The following is a 21720-nucleotide window of genomic DNA, read 5'->3' as shown; positions in this document are numbered from 1 at the left end:
AGATGTGATCTGACTAGGACAGAGTAGTATAAGGGGTTATCTCTCTTAATCTCCACAAAATGCTCTGATATGGAGACCAAGATTACATTAAAATGGTTTAGAACAAATAGGACTTGTGCTATGTTCAAACAAAATTTGCCCTCATCTTAATAACCTTAAACAGCTGTCAAACCAGGTCTTATCCACCCAGACTTCCAGTAATGGTTTTGAACTTATACTTTATCTCTTTGAAATTTCAACTTTTAGGTTTATTAGTTAGTGAATATTAATAATTTGGATCCTGATTATATAACACGGCATAAGCTTTCTCTCCTAGCTTTATTTCTTTTACAAATATGAGAGGCATAGTTTATTCACTTTTATTTATATAATGGAAAACATTTGAAAATGTAACGTCCAAGAATAGTATTTTGGGATGCCACCATAGAGAGTTCCTTGCACTTCAAGAATAGAATGTTTATCAATACATTCTTTTAGTTCCATTATTTCCAAAATTGAAGGTAAAAGACGTTATGGATATTAGAAGTACTTAAAGCTAAAAAATACATCTGTGCTATGTTCTAGGCATATCAAGTTTGCAAAAAGATTTGGAAAATAAAGTGGTAAATTATTTGAAATATTACTTTTAATTTTAAATAAACCCATAAGTTATAACTTTAGGATAATGAGACTTTCATCTATTTTGAGCTTTTCTTCTTTTTCTTTTTTTTTAAATCTGAAAATATAGTGTTTATTTCTAATAGAATATCTTCTATTCTTAGGGATCCTTTATTGAAAATATTTGTGTGACATCAATCTATCTCGATTTTTTTAATGCCTTCCTATAAGGATCCCATAAGAAAATTTGTCAAATACTACATAAAAATCAGTATGCAAGATATCCCAAACCATATATTTAATAACATACTCTACAGTTTATCCAAATATCAACATTTAGAATATAAAAGTCTATCAGAATATTTTTCCTTCCCTTTAAAACTCGGAACAATACCAATGTCATGTCTTTAGGTCTTCTCAAGTATTTCTCTAGTATTTCTAAATCATGATCAGATCTATTGCTTCATTTACTATTCTAACTATTATTTAGGCCTCATTTTTAAGGCAGTAAGGCATACTTTTACTATCTCCAAACACTTGCTCCTTGTAAACCAGTGGTTTATTTTTTTTTAAATAACTTTTACTCCAGCTTTTCCAATTTGAAAACAAGTGTTCTCAGATGAAGACAACAAAAGCAGAAAAAAAATTTAAACCTTTCTGTTTTCTCACTAGCAGCCAAGCCAACATTAGTTTCACCAAGCAGTGAATGGCTCCTCTTCTTTGCTTCATATATTGTAAAAATTGTTTTTAGAGCTAAAAGTTGTCTTCAACATTTATTTTGCAACTTCAACTCACCCCTGATTTTTGTTTTTCTGACACCAATCTAAAGATTTGGAAAATTTGCTTTTGTTCTTTCTAAATCTTCTCTTTCTATGTACATTAAATTAAATAACAGCCCAGAGACCTCTATGTAGGCTTACTATACCTACTTTGTAGTACTGATTATTGTGATTTTGTAGTTTGGGTTTCTATTTAATAGTTGGGTCTCTATTTTTAGAGCTCACTTGAGTCATATTTTCATACTTTTACTTTTCTGAGTTATTTTTAATAGTACCCTGCTGATAAAAGTCTGTCTGTGGTCATATTTACTTGCAGTTTTTTTTTTTTTTTTATGGGATCCAAGTTAAGAAGATTATTTCTCTGAAGGAATCCTCTACTCCCACATTTTTAATGCATATTATTCTTATTATTCTTGTTGCTTCCTCTAACTTCCATGAGATAAAATTTTCAATAAGATAAGGCTCTATATCAAACGCTCTGCGTTTAGTGGAACATCTTGAATTCAACAGCCCTGCATTTCTATTTTTAATTATATAAATCTCCACATATAAAAGTTTCTGTCAGTTTTTTTTAATTTCGAATATTTTGTCAAAATCTATCATGTATACGATGGAAGTTATTATGCAACAAATCCTCAAAGAAAAAATAAATTTTCTTATTTTCTTCCATCTGTGGGTTTGATGGGCGTAAGATGAAGGTGTGGGATAAGAGGAGTGGTGGTTCCTATATATCCTTAATTCATCATATAGGCCGGGGGATATGAAGATAAATAAATAAAATACTTATTCCCTGATTTAAAGAAACTCATTAACTGAATCAGAAGGATTAGGCTTTTGGGTGGATGTGCTTTAAAATACCATGTAGTTGGGACACATGGGTGGCTCAGCAGGTTGAATATCTGCCTTTGGCCCAGGGTGCGATCCTGGAGTCTTCCTGCATGGAGCCTGCTTCTCCCTCTGCCTGCGTCTCTGTGTCTCTCATGAATAAATAAATAAAATCTTAAAAAAATACAGTGTAGTTACTTTCTGTGTCTCTCATGAATAAATAAATAAAATCTTAAAAAAAAAATACCGTGTAGTTACTTTCTGCTTTCCCAATTTGTACATTTCCCACAACTTCCTTTTACAGGGATAGCACTTAATATTTCAAAATTTTCTTAATCAAAATTCTTCCATGTTTTTCTCCACTTAGGATTCTCCATTTTTCATATCAAGCATGCTCATGACCAATTAATATGAAAAGATGGGTCATAATAAGCACATCTGTAAGACTGGCATTAGAATTTAAACATGCCTTGTCTAGGTTTCAAAGTAACCATTGCTTTCTCCTTAAGTACATTCAAAACCACAAATATTCATGAAATTGCAAAACAGTATGGTAGGTGTGATGTAGTAAATAGAGAGAGACGTGTACTTTATGGACTTTATGATACCTGGTCCTGTAGGAGACCTAGTCTAAAAGAGCCTACAGCCTAGTTGGGAGCACAAAGTTCTGTGGGCAATGGTTCTGGAGCTAGCTACCTGGTAAAGATATGCTGCTCTTGGGGCACCAGGTTTGCTGATTCGGTTAAGCATCTGCCTTCAGCTTGAGTCATGATCCTGGGGTCTTGGGATTGAGCCCCACATCAGGTTCCCTGCTCAGCAGGGAGCCTGCTTCTCCTTCTCCCTCTGCCTACCGCTTCCCTGCTGGTGCTCTCTCTCTCTCTCTCTCTCTTAAATATATAAATAAAATATTTTTTTAAAAAAAGATACGCTGCTCCTTACAATGGTAATAAGTACAAAGAAGCGTTTAGGTAAATAGTAATTCATCTAAAAAAAATCCAAAGCTGATCAAAGATAGGAAAAATGTGCAGAAGTCTTTCAAAAGAAGTCATTTTAAAAAATGACCTTATTTATCTAGTATTATTGGGGATGGACTAGTTCTCTTTGGGTTATATTTCTAAACCATTCAAACTGAGCATATCTAAGCACTAAAATATTTTTGATACCAAACATTTTGAAGGAATGGCTTCCTAAAATATATATATATTTCTGATTTCTGAAATTGACCATTACTTTAATCTTTATTGTTACCTCAGAGTTATTGTTTAAATACTAACTAATAATGCTAGCAGCATACTACAATTATACCCTTAGGAACTATTTTATGACACACAGTTGTTTTTATAGGAAAAGTCCCACATTGATGGGATATTTGAGTTAGTATATCTGATTAATGTATTTTTTCCTGTCCTTGTCTTGCTCAGAAAGTGCTCCTTATGGCTTCCAACTGTTGCCAATGTGCCTGCCTTTGTAACACCCCATTCAAACTGATGTATTGAGATTTCTAGTGCAAGGGAAATAAAACTAAATAAAACAAAATCTGATTGATTTCCCTTAAGAAAAAAGATATCATAGGTTCCAGGTGAATATTTAAAGAACCTCCTTATAAGCAGGCACTTGATGTTCTCTATTTTGCTGCTCAGAGATTTTATTTATATACTTTGAAATTCTTTGCTGCATTCTGAATAGTAAAGGTTTCAGTTATATCCCATTATATCCCAGCTGATTTGGATAGGATTATGTAGCACTACAGTATCTTTTGCATTTCTAAGTAATTTTTGATGAATGTCTTCAAACTGTAGACCAATTAAAAAAAGAATAAATGTCTATGTCCTTGTTATGCCAGAAAAGTCAAGTAAATTTAGTAATTTGGAATTTGGCAGTAAGGAATATCAGTCGTTGGGCAGCCTGGGTGGCTTAATAGTTTAGCGCCGCCTTCATCCCAGGGCCTGATTCTGGACACCCAGGATCAAGTCCCACGTTGGGCTCCCTGAATGGAGCCTGCTTCTTCCTCTGCCAGTGTCTCTGTGCCTCTCTCTCTCTCTTTCTCTCTGTGTGTGTCTCTTATGGATACATGAATAAAATCTTACAAAAAAAAAAAAAAAAAGGAATAGCAATCACAAATTCTACCATGGTAAAGGCTATGGATCTACTTGCTGAGAAGGAAATAACATTTACCTATTACATTTTTATTAAAAGAGTATATATTTTGCTATAATGACATCAAAAAGATCAAAGACAAAATCTTAGCACTCCTGCATCAGACTTACTAAATTTCTAGGGGAAGAGAATAGTTCAGAAAATGCAAATATGTATCATTCTGAATTTAATACAACTGTTAAGAGCTCTCTCTATAATTGGCCAATGAAGCACCTTGAAAGAAATACTGTAGCACTTAGACTATACCTCCATATTCTGAGCAAATGGATCCTTTGGATCACACAATGTTGAAGATATTCGATGGTTGCCACGGAAACATCGCTGACTTATATTCTGGGGGACTGGAAATGTCTGCCGGATGATTGTTAACCTTCCAATTGACCTTCGTACAAGTTCCTGAACATCCACATCATTTATTTCCTATAAGATAAGAAATGAAAGAATTAGAAGTGCTTTAATACAGTAACAGAAACACAAAACTATTAATGAGCTGTTATCTGTAAGTGCTAAGGTATTCATTACTGTAATGCATTTGCTTAGTGCTTAGTACATATTGCAATGGAAAAGTACATGTTCATTAAAATGATCAACTCATTTGTAGGTGTTGTTAGTGCTTTAAATTATATACATTAATGCCTACATAATCCTAAATGGAGAAATTGCCTTAAATGCATCTTATTTATGTTAATTTTGTAGTGTGTTATGTTGAACATTTCAGAAAAATATTTGTCTAAACATTGACAAAGGCCATGAAAAGGGGGATTTCAGGTACTCTGAGTACCCAGGAGATGGCTGCAATGTGAGTGTAATATGTTTTGTTCCAAGCAATGAAACATGAGGTTTTTAAATAAAGCAAGTAGAGAAAGCAAGAGGACATTAAAAAGAAAATATTTCCCAGTTATTTCTTAGAACTACTGGTGTCAATTCATACATTTCTCTTGTTAAAGAACATTAAACAAAGTGTTCATAAAGATGAAACTTTTTTATTGATATAAATGTGAACCAGGATAAGCAAATGAAAAAAATCTCAATGTTCTTTATCCAAATTGATGTTATTTTGCATATGAGTATGTGTCAAACTCAAAAAAACATATTTTCTACTTCCTTTACTTCCCATCTCCCAACTCCAGACTTAAATTTTAAGACTTGGCTCAATCGTGGATGTAGAAGTAATAAAAATGAAATAATATTTTCATAATATAACATCTGTTCTAACTGGAATTTGAATAGAAATGGTCAGAATAAATTTGGGTTTTAAGGCAGCGTTTACTAAGGCAGTTTGTGCTTCATAGTGTCTATTTGGAACATCTTAAATCAATGAAGCCTTTGTAATTAACATATTATTGGTTTCAATAGATTCTTACAGTAGCAGAAATAAAAGATTTGACACAAGATAAATTTTGGACTGCAGTGAGCATTTCTTGGTTTTGATTCAAAGAACTATTACAGAATAATGAAAAAGAAAAAAGACCATCTACAGGTATAGAGTGTCTTCTTTTCCTTTCTAGATCAATTACATATTATTCTCACTTAAAGCACATATGATCTTTAAAAGTCATCTTTATTTTTGATCTTTACAAAATATAGATTTACTGAAAATAAAATAACACCTGCCATCAGCAGTATCCAGTATAATATCCTGGATTTCCAGTCAATTAATCCTTAATGTACCGTAAAAAAAATGATTTTTCTCATTTAAAACGCTGTCTTTTTTCTTTAGTCTATGTCATTTCACTAGTCACCAGAAACATTATCTGGCAAAAAGCAGGTCACTTTGTAATTCTCTATCATCTACTCACAAAGCAGAATTAAACAGTGTCTCATCAACTGCATTTCAAGCCTTAAGTTTAACCAGAAATCTGTTAAAAGTAATTAATATTGCTATTCCTTGTCTTTACTTTTCTTTCCTTCTTTTTCTTAAATTCTATGTTGTACAGACAAGAGTTTTCATTTAAAAGACAGAGATCCTACCACTATACTCATAATGATAACTAAGTTTTGTTATATGTGTGGTCTTTTTCTTTAGTTAATACTAAGCTATTCCAACATTTTGTCCAACAGCACCATCTGTACTTGCTCCACACATGATGAACTACAAATCAGCACATCAGTACATAGACTTACATTAACTCTCTATTATATATCTGACAAAATAGTAAGCATGTCACCTATTGTCTTATTTTCTGCTGAAAACTACATTTTAATTCAGATATTGTGATTCTTATTTTATAAATAAAATCAGAGAAATTCCAAGATCTTCATTCAAAATATTCTTTATTCATGGTGTGAATTTATAAATGTTATAAAAAAATACTCTCCAAAGTAATTATACAAGAAATCCATACTTCCTTATGAGAATTATTTAAATTAATAGTCATGAATGATAGAAATTAAAGCTATAAAGATGTATTATTCTAGTATTGAACGCCCTGATGATTCTATAAGGAATAATAAAGAAATGTATCATGAGCCAAAGTCTTTAAGGGGACTATTTTCAAGCCCACAAAAAAGGATGGTTACCTTTTATAGGTTTCGAAAGCTGAAGCTCTCAGGTGTCTAAACGACTAAACTATATCTGAGGAAATGCCAATTTAAATTGAATACATTTGCCTATTATTATTTGGGGAAAAGGAAGTAATTTTCTGGGAGGAAAGAATCTGCCATTCCGAATAAAGTTAACAGACAGTCTGTCTCAAAAAATTCACTTGCAGTTTTAGTTTTGACACCTGATCTCAAAAAATAGTTTGATAGTGATATGAAAACTTGATTAGGCAGCTATTTTATATTTACAGAACTTTACTTCTGCATTTCAAAAGGTGCATTTCAAGAGTGGCAGATGCAATGTTATGTAAACACTGAAAGTCAAATGAATACTTAATCTATCAAAAAAACAAAACATAAGTAAACTTCTATAATAAAATATGAAACTATTCTATAATCTATTAGAATCTACATTGTTTTAATAATCTGAACTTGAAAAAATGTGTAAACTGTATAAAAAAGATTTTAAAAATAACTACATAAATAACAAGTTCAAACACTCACTCTCCCCAGCCTCCAGTACCACCAAATTATGCTAATTTCTTCAAAGATGTACTGAAATTTTCTGAATTTTATTTTATTTATTTGTTTTTTAAATATTTATTTATTTATTTATTTATTTATTTATTTATTTATTTATTATAGACACACACAGAGAGAGAGGCAGAGACACAGGCAGAGGGAGAACCAGGCTCCATGCCGGGAGCCCAACTTGGGACTCGATCCCCGGAACTCCAGGATCGCGCCCTGGGCCAAAGGCAAACACCAAAAAGCTGGGCCACCCAGGGATCCCCAAATCTTCTGAATTTTAAAGAATTTCAAGAGGCTGAATAACAAATTGTTTGTCCGTTCTGTATTCTTTATATGAATTAGTATATTTGTGAATAAGAATTAATAATGCAATAAAAAAAACATGTTTATTATATATAACTTTTCTATTTCTTTAGGAATAAGGCATTCAGTCTTTTTTAAAAAAATAATTTACATAGATGATCAAAATTACTAACAATCAAATCAATACATTCAAGAAAATATTTGTATTCAATTTGCTGTAATAATTTACGCAAGGGGAACCCTGAACTGTGTAAGAGAGAAGGAAAAGGAAAGCTAAAATAGCTGGTAGGGATACAACTCCATCCAGAAACAACCACTTTCCAGAACAAATCTTTTAGAACTGACTCACTCCCAAACCTTTGTAGTGTATCAGCCTAGGTTTAAAATTATTGAATTCCATTAATTCATTAGGATAGGAAGGAAAGACTCAAAATCCATTAGATCAGATGCCAACCTCTAATATACAAACTATTTTGGAGAAGAGATCCTCCCTTCTTTTCCTTCTCTCTCTCTCTCTCTTTATGTCTCCTAGCATCTAACAAAGTTTTTGGCTTATAGCAGGTATTCACTAAATGTTGATAAGTTTTTAAATGAATGAATAAATGAATAAATGGCAAGACTTCAACAAACTATCTTCTAAAGATAGGTACCTGAAATTTTAAGTGTAGAAACAGATGCTTTCACAATTTCAACACTTACCAAATAAACCAGATTTGGGTAATATTATTAAGCAGTGTACTTTGTGGCACAGTTTGAAAAGATGATGCTTTTTGTTCTTATTTTTGCTGGTGTTTATATTCTTCATGCTTTAGCAAAGATGATACTTTGATGCTTCCACAAAGTTTAACATTAATGTGAAATAATTACACAAACATAATGTTGAAATACAGAACAAAACCAACTGTAGGCTATATACCAGCAGGAAATGCAGCAGAATGGCAACTTTCTGCTTGAGAGATTAGCACTGAGCAGTTCAATTAATCACCAAACTAGGAAAAATGAACAGCATCCTTTTACACATATAGGCTTTAAAAAATCTAAACAACTTCTCCTTAACTGCAAAACTCAATTGCAGTGATTAACTTAAATTATTTGAATAAGAAGTCAGGACATCAAAGGTCAGTTTCAGTATTATCAAAGAATAGAGAGTGCTTATAGCATTATGCTTCTTGCATCTCTAAACTGTGCATATCTTTCTATTCAAATTTCTAACTTTTGTAAAACTTAAATAAAGTGCTAGGCCATCTGCTTCATGACCCTGAGGGGATGACAATACTTATATGGAAAGGCTGTTCGAGCTGGATTCACTGATTGCAGGGAGAAGATAAATACTATTACCAACTACTAACATATGATTGATTATACCATATGAGCTAGCACAGCCTCTCATTATTATAGCATACTTAATGCAAATGAAAAAATATATATTGTTTTCAAGTTTGTACATCAATTTGTATCATGATGCACAATGCCAAGTTTGATTTATAGTACCCCTCCAAAAAACTATTGGTGCAATAGATTAAATAAATGTTTGCAACCCATATTAAAATTAGCAACAAAATAGTAGCTACACAAACCGAACTAGACAGATTCATGTTTTCTGTGTTCAGTCAAATGGTCATTGCATATTGTTAGATTTTTGCTGTTGTTGTTGTTGCTACTTTTAGAGTTTATTAACTTCCTAGCAAATTTGAAACATCCATATTTCTTTTATGGAAACTAGGATAAATTTGATTCATTCATTATAAATTTGTATAAACAACTCATAAAAGAAGTAAAGGTAGTGAGAGTCAAGTTTACTAAGGCATATTTCAGGGAAAATGAGGTAAACAAATTGAATCATTTGGAAGAATGTTGACTGCAGATATATGGATAATGATGATTTTTCTTAAGAATGAAAATACAACCTACAGAATGGGAGAAGATATTTGCAAATGACATATCAGATAAAGGGCTAGTTTCTAAGATCTATAAAGAACTTATTAAACTCAACACCAAAGAAACAAACAATCCAATCATGAAATGGGCAAAAGACATGAACAGAAATCTCACAGAGGAAGACATAGACATGGCCAACATGCACATTAGAAAATGCTCTGCAACACTTGCCATCAGGGAAATACAAATCCAAACCACAATGAGATACCACCTCACACCAGTGAGAATGGGGAAAATTAACAAGACAGGAAACCAAAAATGTTGGAGAGGATGTGGAGAAAAGGGAACCCTCTTACGCTGTTGGTGGGAATGTGAACTGGTGCAGCCACTCTGGAAAACTGTGTGGAGGTTCCTCAAACAGTTAAAAATAGACCTGCCCTACAACCCAGCAATTACACTGCTGGGGATTTACCCCAAAGATACAGATGCAATGAAACACCAGGACACCTGCACCCCGATGTTTATAGCAGCAATGGCCACAATAGCCAAACTGTGGACAGAGCCTCAGTGTCCATCGAAAGATGAATGGATAAAGAAGATGTGGTCTATGTATACGATGGAATATTACTCAGCCATTAGAAATGACAAATACCCACCATTTGCTTCAATGTGGATGGAACTGGAGGGTATTATGCTGAGTGAAATAAGTCAATCGGAGAAGGACAAACATTATATGTTCTCATTCATTTGGGGAATATAGATAATAGTGAAAGGGAATAGAAAGGAAGGGAGAAGAAATGGGTGGAAATATTAGAAAGGGAGACAGAACATAAAGACTCCTAACTCTGGGAAACGAACTAGGGGTAGTGGAAGGGGAGGAGGGTGGGGGGTGGGGGTAAATGGGTGAGGGGCACTTAGGGGGGCACTTGACGGGATGAGCACTGGGTGTTATTCTGTATGTTGGCAAATTGAACACCAATAAAAAATAAATTTATTATTAAAAAAAGAATGAAAATATAGAAAACATGCTTGATCTCTGAATTTGAGCCTAGTTTAGATAAAAAAAAAATAATATAAACTGTGGGCTGTGAATATCAGATTTTTTCAGAAGGTAGGTGGTATTGACCTTCCTAAAAGAAATGACTCCTCTGCTCAAGGACTTGTAAGAAGAATTGTATGTAAAAAGGACACAGGGTTTCAGTAATGGTAAAGGTGACATTATAAATATTTATGGCAGCTTACAGTAGAAAATCCAAGTGTGGTAGAGGAAAAGAGAATTGTGGTCTTTCATACTTCTAACATTTGGTGAGTTATTTGCTGGTTAAATCACTTTGTGTGTGTTTTTTTTTAAGACTTTATTTATATATTCATGAGAGATACAGAGAGAGAGAGAGAGAGAGAGACAGAGAGGGAGACAGAGAGACACAGACAGAGGAGAAGCAGGCTACATGCAGGAAGCCTGATGTGGGACTCGATCCTGGGCCTCCAGGATCACACCCTGGGCCGAAAGCAGGTGCTAAACCACTGAGCCACCCAGGGATCCCCTGTGTGGATGTTTTATTCACAAAACAGTGGCTCAAATTATTGAACATCCATTTAAAGACAGCATTTTCCTTCTAATATGTTATGGAAGAAATTTAATTCTAAGTTAAAAAAGTCCTAATGTTTATAAAATATAGATAAAATATAAAGTATTATTATTATTACCTTAATATTCATCACTAATGAAATATCCTCAAGTCCCCTCCTGTACATGATACGAAGGAGTAATTTCTCCCACAGTACAAATAGACACATATACAGAAGAGAAATGACTATCGATGTTCCAGGAGCTCTACCTGCATTCACACTTTTAAGATCCAGGCATGTGAAGTTAAATTGGATATGGAAAAAAAAAAGTAATTCAGGGGTCCCCTATGTAATATTATCAAAGAAAAGAAGGGAATGGGCCTTTTAATTTAATGATTCTAAGTATTAATTGGCTTAATTAATCCATTTCTCTAAGGAGGCAATAAATCACTTTTTTCCTGGCTTGTTCTACTGACACAAACAAATGAAATGACTCCAGCTTGTTTTATATCAGGAAATCTGAGTACTCTCTTCCCCAGCAGAAGTTGGATATAAGATAAAAAACAAAAAAGTAAGAAGATTCTTTATTTCAAAGAAAGTAATCTAGAAAATAATTAACCTAAGGACAAAAATTAATGGGATAAATCATTTCCGTAAGATTAAAATTTAGGTAGCAGAAATTTAAAAAGTCTATAAGGAGAATTATTAAAAAAAAGTTTAGACTCTAAAAATGTTTTGAAACTCATTATCACCACTTAATGGTTGTATGGCAAACTGAATTACTTGACCCACAGATTCCATGTTGAAAAATACAAATTAAGACCCCTAATATGAAAAATTATTCTAAAATTTACTAAGATTTCCTTTTCCCTTCTCTCTATCCTGATGTTAGGACTGATGTTAGTCATTGTAGATAGAAAATTGAGAGGTATTAGAAAATTAGAAGGTATTAAAACTTCACTAGAAAGAATGATACACACATACATATTATCATATGGGGAATCTCAGAAAAAAAACATATCTTAACTTGACATAAGAAATGCAGCAACAAATCATGTAGCCCTAAAGTTGGGCAGGCCCAAAACAGGCTTATAAGACATTTTACACTGAACTGGAAAGAACCATTAGAGAAATTTCAAGACAGCAGCATAGTCAAGGTACAGAATCAATCTAAGTGTCTACTGATAGACAAATGGATACACACACACAAACACACACACACAGGAATATTATGCAGCCATGAAAACAATGGGTTTGTGTCATTTGCAACAGCATGTATGGCCCTAGAGGGTGTTATGCTCTGTGAAATACCTCAGACTGAGAAAGACCATACAATTTCACTCATGTAGAATCTAAATACAAAATAAAACAAAAACCAAGTGAATAAACAAATAAACTGAAGGCAGAATCAAATCTATAAACACAGAGATCAAACTGATGGTTGCCAGAGTGGGAAGATGAGGTGGGAGGATGGGCGAAAAGGAGTGAAGAGGAGAGGAAGATGCAGATTTCCAGTTATGGAATGAATAAGACACAGGAATAAAAGGCACATCATAAGAAATATAGTCAATGATACTATAATAGTGCTATGTGGTGACAGAAGGTAGCTACACTTGTGGTGAGTATAACATAATACTTGTTGAGTCACTATATTACACATGAAACTAATATAATGTTGTGAATCAACTAGGTATAAATAAATAAATAAATAAATAAATAAATAAATAAATAAATATCATAGGAATATCCTGAATTAACCTCACTTGGACACAGTAGATCAACAGCTATGTATGGAACAATCCCTTCAGAAAAAGTCCTGGAAATTAGCTGAGCTGTTGTTCCACAATGAAAGATAAAAGGGCCATGTCAAAATGGGTAGGAGAGGCAGAGACAAGATCTTGCCAAAAACCACACCCCCAGTATAGTAACACACAGTTGAGAGGGATTTCATAAATACAGAGCAAGGGGTTTATGCTACCTCAGGCATCCCAGACCTTGGGACCTACAATGGAGAGAAAAGCCCTCAAAGTGTCTGGCTTTAAAAACCAATGGGGCTTACATCTAGGAGATCCTAAGGGCTGTAGGGAATTGAGGCTCCATTTTTAAAGAACTTGCACATAGACTCATTCATCTTAGGACCCAGTGCAAATTCAGCAATTTGAATACCACCTAGAGTATTTATGAAATAAATTCATTTGCTAATCTTAATACATCTGCCAAAGCGGCAGGGGCCTTTTGGCCTCTCTCTGAGGTTGATGGTGCTGGTGGGCACCATTTTTGCACTGTCACTCTACTTTGCTAGTGCTGGTAGTTGTGGCCCACCTCTGCATTCTCCTGTGGTTCCAATAAAGCCAGCAGACATGCACAGAAAGCAGACTGAAACACCTACATCTCTCTATGAAAAAAAAAAAAAAAAAACCCTATTTTACTTGTCCTAGAATTTCAGCCAGAGGGGTAGCCTTCAGGATTGCCTCATACCTAAAGGCCTCAAAGGTGAGATAACATAGGCTGGAGGTTGCGATCTTTGTGCTCTCCCTTCGCCTCACTGCAGCTTGCCAGTACCTCAAGAAAGGTTTTTATATACTTGTCTGGAACTCAGTTTTTACAAGGTAGCACCTCTACGGACTGGTCTTGAGGCCAACAGGGTTTACAATTGTGGTCCTATAGGATGCTATATATTTGCATCCTTTAAAAATTGGTGCCTGAGCATCTGGCTTCCAATTAGCCTGAAACTAGGTGCTAAGATCCCTCCCTTTGGAACACAGGCAGGGTTTGGCACAACTTTAACAGTTGGGACTGATCAAGAATAAAGCAGGTTGCTTAGACAATCACAAAGGTTTCAGAGACAACCAAGAGCCAGGGCAGGGTTGACTAAAGGCTCATCATCTGCACAAGGCGACTCATTCAAGACCGGGAAAGGAAACTATTTTACCTAATACATAGTAACAAACATAGTCAAACAAAATGAGGAAACAGAAGAATATACTCCAAACAAAAGAATATCATAAAACCCCAGAAAAAAAGCCTTAATGAAACAGAGATATTTAATTTACCTGATAGAGAGTTCAAAGTAATAAGCATAAAGATGCTCATCAAATTCAGAAGAAGATCGGGGATCCCTGGGTGGCGCAGCGGTTTGGCGCCTGCCTTTGGCCCAGGGCGCAATCCTGGAGACCCGGGATCGAATCCCACATCGGGCTCCCGGTGCATGGAGCCTGCTTCTCCCTCTGCCTGTGTCTCTGCCTCTCTCTCTCTCTCTCTCTCTCTCTGTGACTATCATAAATAAATAAAATTTAAAAAAAAAATTCAGAAGAAGATGAATAAAAACAGTGAGAACTTCAAAGAGAGATAGACAACATAAGAAAATACCAAAAGAAGTCAAAGAGCTGAAGAATACAATAATTCAACAGAAGAATACACTAGAAGGGTTCAATAGCAGACTAGATGAAGCAGAAGAAAAGATCAGTTATCTTGAAAACAAGAAAGTAGAACTCATCCAGTCAGAGCAGCAAAAAGAAAACACATAAAAAAACAAAGATAGCTTAAGGAACTTATAAAACTACATCAAACAGAACAAAATTTACATCATAGAAGTCCCAGAAGGAGAAGAGAGTAAGGAAGGAACAATGGCAAGAACAAAAAAAAACTTATTTGAAGAAATGATGGCTGAAAACTTCCCTAATATGGGGAAGGAAACAGACAACCGGATCGAGTTAGTTCAGAGAGTTCCAAATAAAAGGAACCCAAAGACAGTTACACCAAGACACTTTATAATTAAATTTCAAAACTTAAAGATAAGAGAATCTTAAAAGACAATAAGAAAAGAACTTGTTACATATAAGGAAATCCCCATAGGGCTATCAACATATTTTTCAACAGAAAATTTGCAGGCCAGAGAGAGTGGTATGATATATACAAAGAGCTAAAAGGAAAAACAAAAAACAACAACAAAAAAATTTCCAACCAAAAGTACTCTGAGAAAATTATCACTTGAAATTGAAGGATTTTTTCCAAACAAAAGCCATGTTCATCTGCACTAAATCAGCCTTATGAGAAATGTTAAATGGACCTTTTTTAAGCAGGAAAAAAGGATACTAATTTGTAATCACAAAACACATGAAACCAAAAGTCTCACTGGTAAAGATAAATATATAGCAAAGGTAGTGGATTAATCACTTATAAAGCTAGTATGAAGGTTAAAAGACAAAAGTAGTTAAAAAAAACTATAACTACAATTGTTCTTTAAGAGATACACAAAAGAAAAACATGCAAAATGTAACATAAAAAACATAAAACATGATGGAATAAAAATGTAGTTTTAAAATGTGTTCAAATTCAACCTGCTATCAACTCAAAGTAGACTTTCTTTTATAGGGAGTTATATGTGAAACTCATGGTAACCACAATGCTAAAACCTATAGGAGATACACAAAAGATAATGAGAAAGGACTCTAAGCATAAAACTAAAGAAAGCCATCAAATCACAAGGGGAGACTCATAGAGAGGAGCTACAAAAGAACCAAAAAACAATGAACAAAATGGCAATGAGTACATACTTATCAAAATTATTTTAAATGTAAATGAATTAAATTCCCCAATCAAAAGATATAGATTGACTGAATGGGCAAAGCAAAAACAAGACCCATCTCTATACTGCCTTTAACAGACTCATCTCAGATGCAAGGAGATTCACAGACTGAAAATGAAGGTATGGAAAAAGATGTTCCATGCAAATGGAATTCAAAAGAAAGCTGGGGTAACTATTTTTATGAGACAAAATAAACTTTAAAATAAAGATTGTAATTGAAGACAAAAGGTGAGCATTACACAATAATAAAAGTGTGAATATAGCAAGAAGATATAACATTTGTAAATATTTAATGCACCCAACATAGGATTGCATAAATACACAACAAATATTAACAGAGCTAAAGGGATAAATTGAAAGCAATACAATAATATTGAGAACTCTTAATATCCCACTTATATCAATGGACAGATCTTACAGACAAAAAATTAATTAGAAAACATTGGCCTTATAAAACAAAAAAAAAGAAGAAGAAAACATTGGCCTTAAATGACACGTTAAGCCAGATGGACTTAATAAATATATACAGAACATTCCGTCAAAAGGCAGCAGAACATACATTCTTCTAAAGTGCACTGAAGAACATTCTCTAGATCATGTTACTACCAAAATAAGTCTCAATAAACTTAAGAAGATTAGATTTATATCAAGCATCTTTTTCTACCATAATAGCATGAAACTAGGAATTAATTACAAGAAGAAAATTCATAAGTATGTAGAAATTAAACAACATGCTACTGAATGACTAAGGTCAACAAAGAAATCAATGGAGAAATGAAAAAAAAATACCTTGAGACAAATGAAAATGAATTGTAACATACCAAAATCTATGGGTTGCAGCAAAAATAGGAGAAATTGAGAAAACAGTCCCACTCACACTGCTTAAAAATAATGAAATATCTAGGAACAAATTTAACCAAGGAAGCAAAAGACCTGCACACTGCAAACTGTGAGACATGGACGACATAAATTAAAGAAAGCATAACTAAATGAAGATATATTTTATGCTGATGGATTGGAAGAATTAATATTGTTAAAATGTCCATGTTATCCAATGCAATCTATAGAATCCTTGTAATCCCTATCAAAATTCCAAAGGCATTTTTCACAGAAATAGAACAATCATAAATTTGCATGGAAATACAGGGGATCCTAAATAGCCAAAGCTATCTTGAGAAAGAACAAACCCGGAGGCATCATACTCTTTGATTTCAAACTGTATTACAAAAGTATAGTAATCAAAATAGTATGGTACTGGCAGAAAAACAGACACATAGATCAATGGAACACAGTATATAGCCCAGAAAAAAACCCACACATTTATGGTCAGTCAGTTAATTCAGAACAATAGAACCTAGAATATACAGTAGCAAAGACAGTCCAAAATTGATGGTGCTGTGAAAACTGGACAACCACACAAAAGAATTAAATGAGAATCTGGGGCAGCCCAGGTGGCTCAGTGGTTTAGCGCTGCCTTCAGCCCAGGGCCTGATCCTGGGGACCACGATCGAGTCCCATGTTGAGCTCCTGCATGGAGCCTACTTCTCCCTCTGTCTGTGTCTCTGCCCCCCCCACCCCCCGTGTCTCATGAATAAATAAATAAAATCTTAAAAAAAAAAAAGAAAGAAAAAGAAAGAATCTTATACCAGAGAGCTAGGTAAGATGGCAAAAGAGTTTGGGTCCTCAATTCATGTGGTTCCACAAAACTTACATAGATAACTTTCAAAACATCCTGAAGAGCTACGAATTCAACCTGAGATGTAAAGAGAGAACAGCTGGAATGCTACAGAGAGAAAAGTGATTGCTTCTGACAAGATAGGAAGGTGGAGAGAGAAAAGGTGGGGGAGGGGAGCTGTGGCAAACTGGGCCCAAAAGCTGAGCCGTGGACAATCGGGAGCTTTAAAAATCTGCACCTGAAAGAATCTTCCCTAATTGAAAAGTGCTCAGTGGGGAATAGGGCAGAATCACAGGTGGTTCAGTGAGTCTCAATATTCCCCAGGACACAATAAGGATAGGGAGCACCTAGGCCAGTGTGCACTGGGAGACTGTGGTTTGGTACTGGCAGGGGTCTGTTGGCTCCAGAGCTAGAGATCTGGCTACCATCTCTTCCCCCACACACCCCCCCCCCCACCTTTCACCTGGGGGAGGCATGGCCTTGCGGGAACAAAGGCCTCACATAATAAACAGCTCATACTGAGCCTAGCACCTGGCAAGGGGCAGGGCACTTCTGCCCAGGCACAGACACCTGATAATCAGTGCAGCAGACCCCTACCTCCAGAAGAACTGCTGGAAGAACAAGGGAAATGCAAGTTTATTGACCAAGTAGCACTGGAAAGCTCCAGGACTGAGGGAAAATAGTATAGAGAACTAGAGGTTTTTCCTTACAATTCGTTTATTTTTCAGGTTAAAAATTTCCAATATTTTTTCTCTTTTCCTGCCTTAAATACAATATTTGACCAACTCTTCATTTTTAAGCTTTTTTCCTTTAGACTTTCATATTTCTACAATTAGAAGTCTTAGATATATTCTTCATTATTGGATTCTTTTCAATGTATTCAACTTAATTTTGGTAGATATACAAGTTATGTTTTTTTTTTTTATCTTGTTTTGTTTTATAATGGTGGAAGTTAGTGCCTTCTAACACAGAGACCAAAATACACCGAGAAACAAGTGGAACACCATATTGGTTCATTTTGTAAGACTATATTCTCTCTTCCTTCCCATTCTGCACCCCTCTTTTAACTTGTTTCTGTGGTTGATGTAGGGTCTCTATATTTTACTGGTTTATATAAATTTGGAACTGAGGATCTTCTAACGTGCAGAACAAAATACAGTCAGAAACAAGAGGATCACCTTCTAGGTCCCCTCGAGGAGACTATATTCTTTCCACTACCACTTCCTCACCAAACCCTTTTTTTCTTTATTTGTTTGTTTGTTTTTTATTCTTACTATTTTGTTTAAAAATTTTTCACTTTCATGGTCCTTTTATTTTTTTCTGTTCTTCTTTTTCTTTTATTTTCAGATCTCTGACCTCTTTGGAATTGTCTAGAGTATATTTTACTAGATTATGGTTGATATTTTTGACTCTGCTCACTCATACAACTCTGCACTGGATAAAATGACTAGAAGGAGGAATTCACCACAAAAGAAAGACCCGGAAGTAATACTCTCTGCCACAGACTTGCTGTTTGTGGATTTGAATACATGTCAGAGATACAATTCCATACATGTCAGAGATACAATTCCAAAGTACAATTATAAAATTACCAGTGTCTCTGAAAAAAAGTATAAAGGATTCTAGAGATTCTCTTACTGCAGAATTGAGATCCAATCAGGCCAAAATTAAAAATACTTTAACTGAGATGCAGTCTAAACTGGATGTTCTAACTGCTAGGGTTAATGAGGTGGAAGAGACACCGAGTGACATAGAAGGCAAGTTGATGGAAAGGAAGGAAGCTGAGGGAAAAAAAAGAGAAAACCAATTAAGAATCCACTAGGAAAGGCTTCAGGAAATTAATGATAGCTTGAGAAGGAATAATATTCATCTTATTGGTATTCCAAAAAAGGACAAGAGAAAGAGAGAGAACCACAAAGTATATTCAAACAAATCATAGCTGAAAACTTTCCTAATCTGAGGAAGGAAATAGGCATTCAGATCTAAGAGATAGGGAAGATTCTCCCCCCCAAAGAAATCAACAAAAACTGTTCAATACCTCGAAATTTAATAGTGAAACTTGCAAATTTCAAAGATAAAGAGAAAATTCCAAAAGCAGCTAGAGACAAGAGATTCTTAATTTATATGGGGAGAAATACCGGATTAACAGCAGATCTATCCGCAGAGATCTGGCAGGGCAGAAAGGGCTGGTGTTATATACACAGGGTACTAAATGAGAAAAACATGCAGCCAATAATACTTTATCCAGCAAGACTCTCATTCAGAATAGAAGGAGAGATAAGAACTTCTAGGATAGATAGAAATTAAAAGAACATGTGATTACAAAACTGGCTCCACAAGAAATATTAAGGGGAACCCTGTAAAAGAAGAAGGGAACCCAAAGAAACAATCCACAAAACAGGGATTGAATAGGTACTACTATTGCCCTAAATTCATATTTTCCAAACGTTACTCTGAACATGAATGGGCTAAATGATCCCCTCAAAAATGCAGGTATCAGACTGGATAAAAACACAAGACCCATCTATATGCTGTCTATGAGAGACTCATTTGAGACCTAAGGATACCTCCTGACTGAAAATGAAGGGGTGGAGAACCATTTGCCAATCAAATGGTCCTCAAAAGAAAGCTGGGGTAGCAATCCTCATATCAGATGAATTAGATTTTATGCCAAAGACTATAATAAGAGATGAAGAGGGACACTATATCATTCTTAAAGGGTCTATCCAACAAGAAGGCCTAACAATTATGAATATTTATGCCCCTAATGAGGGAGCAGCCAAGTATATCAATCAATTAATAAGCCAAGTAAAGAGATACATAGATAATAATACATTAATAGTAGGAGACTTCAACACAGCACTCTTAGCAAAAGACAGATCTTCTAAGCAGAACATCACCAAAGAAACAAGGGACTTGAATGATACACTGGACCAGATGGATTTCACAGATATATATAACATTCCCTCCTAGTGCAATGGAATACACATTTTTCTCAAGTGCACATAGAACTTTCTCCAGAATAGACCACATACTGGGGCACAAATTGGATCTCAGCCAATACCAAAATATTGAGATTGTCCCCTGCATATTTTTAGACCACAATGCTTTGAAACTAGATTCAATCACAAGAAAAAATTTGGAAGAAAGAAACTCAAACACATGGAGGTTAAAGAGCATCCTACTAAAAGATGAATGGGTCCACCAGGAAATTAGAGAAGAATTAAAAATATTCATGGAAAGTAATGAAATTAAAATACAACTGTTCAAAATCTTTGGGATACAGCAAAGGTGGTCCTAAGAGTGAAATACATTGCAATACAAGCCTCTCTCAAAAAATTGGGAAAAATTCAAATACAAAAGCTAATCTTGTACCTAAAGGAAATGGAGAAAGAAGAGCAAATAAAGCCTAAACCAAGCAGGAGAAGATAAATAATAAGGATTAGAGTAGAACTCAAGGACATAGAGATCCCAGAATAATTATAGAACAGATCTACAAAACCAGGAGCTAGTTGTTTGAAGGAATTAGTAAGATAGACAAACCCCTAGCCAAACTTATTAAAAAGAAAAGAGAGAAGACTCAAATTAATAAAATGAATGAAAGAGGAGAGATCATAACCAACACCAAGGAAATACAAACAATTTTAAATACATATTATGAACAACTATATGCCAACAAAGTAGGCCTTTTGGTAGAAATGGATGCATTTCTAGAAACCTAAAAATTACCAAAACTGGAACAGGAAGAAATAGAAAACCTGAACAGGCCAATAACCAGCAAGGAAATTGAAGTAGTCATTAAAAACCTCCCAAGACACAAAAGTCCAGGGCCAGATGGCTTCCCAGGGGAATTATACCAAACGTTTAAAGAAGAAATGATACCAATTCTACTCAAACTGTTTCAAAGGATAGAAGTGGAGGGAGTACTTCCAAACTCATTCTATGAGGCCATCATTACTTTATCTCAAAACCAAAGACCCCACCAAAAAGGAGAATTAGAGACTAATATCCCTGATGAACACGGATGCAAAAATTCTCACCAAGATACTAGCTAATAGGATCCAACAGTACATTAACAGGACTATTCACCACGACCATGTGGGATCTTGGTTGTTCAACACTTGTAAAATAATCAATGTGATAGATTACATCAATAAGAGAAAAAAACAAGAACTGTGTGATCCTCTCAATAGATGCCGAGAAAGCATTTGACAAAATATAGCATCCATTCCTGATTGAAACTTTTCAAAGTGTAGGGATATGGGGAACATTCCTCA

General features: G+C 34.6%; 1 protein-coding gene and 1 long non-coding RNA gene across 4 annotated transcripts in view; one reads left to right on the top strand and one right to left on the bottom strand.

Annotated features, from left to right (window-relative positions):
• GRID2 (glutamate ionotropic receptor delta type subunit 2) overlaps window positions 1-21720 on the bottom strand; it is a 1466011-nt gene that overhangs the window by 556164 nt on the left and 888127 nt on the right. For all 3 annotated transcript variants that reach the window (XM_072810836.1, XM_072810835.1, XM_072810834.1), the window contains exon 6: window positions 4605-4778. In XM_072810836.1, coding sequence (XP_072666937.1) covers window positions 4605-4778 — 174 coding nt within the window. The remainder of the gene's footprint in view (window positions 1-4604; window positions 4779-21720) is intronic.
• LOC140624031 (uncharacterized) lies at window positions 4675-7789 on the top strand. The gene is made up of 3 exons (XR_012023578.1): window positions 4675-4857; window positions 5715-5838; window positions 7545-7789. It is a non-coding gene; the product is annotated as an uncharacterized lncRNA (long non-coding RNA).

The sequence above is a fragment of the Canis lupus genome, chromosome 33 (genome assembly GCF_048164855.1).
Source record: "Canis lupus baileyi chromosome 33, mCanLup2.hap1, whole genome shotgun sequence".
NCBI classification, from domain to species: Eukaryota; Metazoa; Chordata; class Mammalia; order Carnivora; family Canidae; genus Canis; species Canis lupus.
This window is presented reverse-complemented; position numbering and strand designations above follow the sequence as displayed.